The 2,500-nt window shown below is 40.2% G+C and overlaps 2 protein-coding genes across 3 annotated transcripts in view; one reads left to right on the forward strand and one right to left on the reverse strand.

The window, feature by feature from the left end:
- Nucleotides 1–2,500, reverse strand: part of LOC138011364 (solute carrier family 41 member 1-like) — a 330,107-nt gene that overhangs the window by 33,454 nt on the left and 294,153 nt on the right. The window lies entirely within an intron of this gene.
- Nucleotides 1–2,500, forward strand: part of LOC138010436 (uncharacterized) — a 28,189-nt gene that overhangs the window by 13,583 nt on the left and 12,106 nt on the right. For both annotated transcript variants that reach the window (XM_068857397.1, XM_068857396.1), the window contains exon 3: nucleotides 1,914–2,151. In XM_068857397.1, the coding sequence (XP_068713498.1) occupies nucleotides 1,914–2,151 (238 nt within the window). The remainder of the gene's footprint in view (nucleotides 1–1,913; nucleotides 2,152–2,500) is intronic.

Below are 2,500 nucleotides of genomic sequence, written 5' to 3' on the forward strand. Positions count from 1 at the left end.
TAAATTACTAGACAAAAAAATAGTGATAAATGATAATCCAGAATTATAAAAAGTGATAATTGATGTTTTCACAGGTAAACCAACATGGCGGCTAGAAGCCAGTCGAAACATCTGGAATTTAGTTTCACTATCCCAAACTCTTTCTTCCCTATGCTGAACGGGCAAACTTTCGCACAGACACTTTTCCGTGTCTATTGGCTATTCAGGCCTCAAAAACGCAAGGAGAATCGATGTTTTTATGTGAGTGGCATGTTTTTCGAGAGCTATCGCTATCATGTCTCACGTTGTGGAAAACTATGAAATTCAAACTGCTCAGTTTTCAAAACGAAACACGCTACCGAGCTGAAAATATGCGAATACATATATTTTTAAAACTTTTGCTCATGATAAGACAAAAAATCAAAAGGCTTTTCAGTTTCTTATTTATGGTTAATATTTATGACGTCAAGTGCAACCCAAAATGAGAGATTTGAAAAAGTCAGCAATAGATCTTTCTTTTAACACTAGTCAAAGCCAAAAGTCGTAACATTTCAAGTTGCAGTTCTGTACCTGAGCCTTCTGCACAATTGAGCATGAGGAGAATGTTGAGATCTTCAGTATTCAACTAGAAACCAATGCGCCGGTAAAAATTTAGTTGAGAAGCATCCGCCATTTTGGGTATATTTGAACTGCGGAGAGAGGATATTATGTTTTGAAGATCATCGCATGGAAACCTCCCTCTGATTTCAGCTTAAACCGTTTTGAGTTTAAATTTTGACAAAGTACCAGCTTTTGAGAACGACGGCTACAATTGCCACTTTTTGGTTTCATTTTCTTGAAATATTGTTTAGGTTACAATACAATAGAACGTATTCAAAAATGGGGGCTAGCAAGTTATTTTGTTGAATTGCAGCGTTCCAGTTAATTTTTTCAAGTGAGGTGTCATTAAGACATTTGAGTGGTCCCCCAGATGTCGTGCCAGCAGAGGCCCTTTTGCTCACACTAAACCATGAATGACTGGTCCCGAGCGAAACAGTTCATTTTGTTTCCCGAGAATCTCTATGTTTCCGCGAGGCAGGAAACAAAATGAACTGTTTCCCGAGGTACCAGTCATTAAGTGATTTGTTATATAGCACAAAAAGAAAACCGTGCAATGGCAACAACAACGGCGGTCGTCGTTCAACATTCGCGGGTAACAGTGCACTGTTACTCTCTGACGTCATAGATTTTGCACTGTTGCCCGCTCAGAGACGTTTTATTGTTAGATGGCTATTTTGAATATGAACAAGCGAATAATTTAAAGGCAGCCATTTTTGGATAGGGTCTATTCAAGCTATTCTCCTCCCAGTAGGCCGGAATGAAAATAGCTCCCAAACGAACGCTTACTCGCATTATTTTAAATAGTCTTATTCTGAATCGTTACGAACGTGTCCTAAGTCAGTACTTCAGTCATACATGATGTGTTTCTGCATACTGAATTGTAATTTCCGAAATGAACTCTAGCGATACCGGTCCTTTTTTTTTTTTTTTTTCAGGGGGGGGGGGGGGGGGAAGGGCAGGTTCTGCCCGCGTTAACTTTGAACTTTTACAAAAAGCACTGGTCTAACGGTACATGATAGTCTATAATAATTGAAGACAGGGGGGTAAGTCTCGCTTTTCAATGATGCACTATCCGTTGCCGGTCAAAGATGACAGGGTCTAGTAAAATTCCTATTCGCCCCAAGGGATCCCTATGAAAAGCTGAAGTGCGCGGGACAGGGAGGACTTTCTGGCTGTTGAACATGCTCACACATCATTTAGAATTAGTGCAGGAACGTTTTCGGACGTTTTTGGTGAATACTTGTCATAGTTTCTAAATTATCGTAACTTAACGTCTGTCTTTATAATTGAAGAACGGCAATTATAGCTCATTGCTTTTAACTTGTGTCCCTCAGATTGAGGAAATTCTAAGCCGGGATTCAGTTAGAATGACTGAAAAAGAAGAAAAAACGTTTCAAATGATGTTGGTGGATATGGAGACTGGTATAAAGCTGGCTAAAATCAATGAAGAAAAAGCGCGTGAAGCCCTGAAGTTCTTCAACTCTGGCATTGAATCCTACCGAAAAGAAAACAATAGCAGATCTTGGGGAAATATTGGTCTTGGTGCTATTGCTGGCGGAGTGGCTGGAGCAGGTAAGCTTCTTTACTGTGTACTCTGGTAAGCATAAACGGCGTTCAATCGTCGTTTTATTCAGGCAAAACTGGAGAATCGTTCGGGAACTAGACACAGGCACGAGCCCATTGTGGGCTTTTGAAATTGTGAAACGTTTCACAGGCCTCCATATAAGAAAGTCGTTAGGGTTTTCCTTTATTATTATTACTGAAAGTCTTGTTCACACTAGAAATATTAACACTTTTAAAGCACTAAGGGGCTCCCCTTTGACATTTAAAATCGTCTGGCGTTAGGCATCTAGTAAAAATCCATTAAGTCAAACCAGGAGGGGCTTGCTCGAGTGGAATTCGCTGGTGCATTGCGGAGGGC

Source organism: Montipora foliosa, chromosome 7 (assembly GCF_036669935.1).
Source record: "Montipora foliosa isolate CH-2021 chromosome 7, ASM3666993v2, whole genome shotgun sequence".
Lineage (NCBI taxonomy): Eukaryota > Metazoa > Cnidaria > Anthozoa > Scleractinia > Acroporidae > Montipora > Montipora foliosa.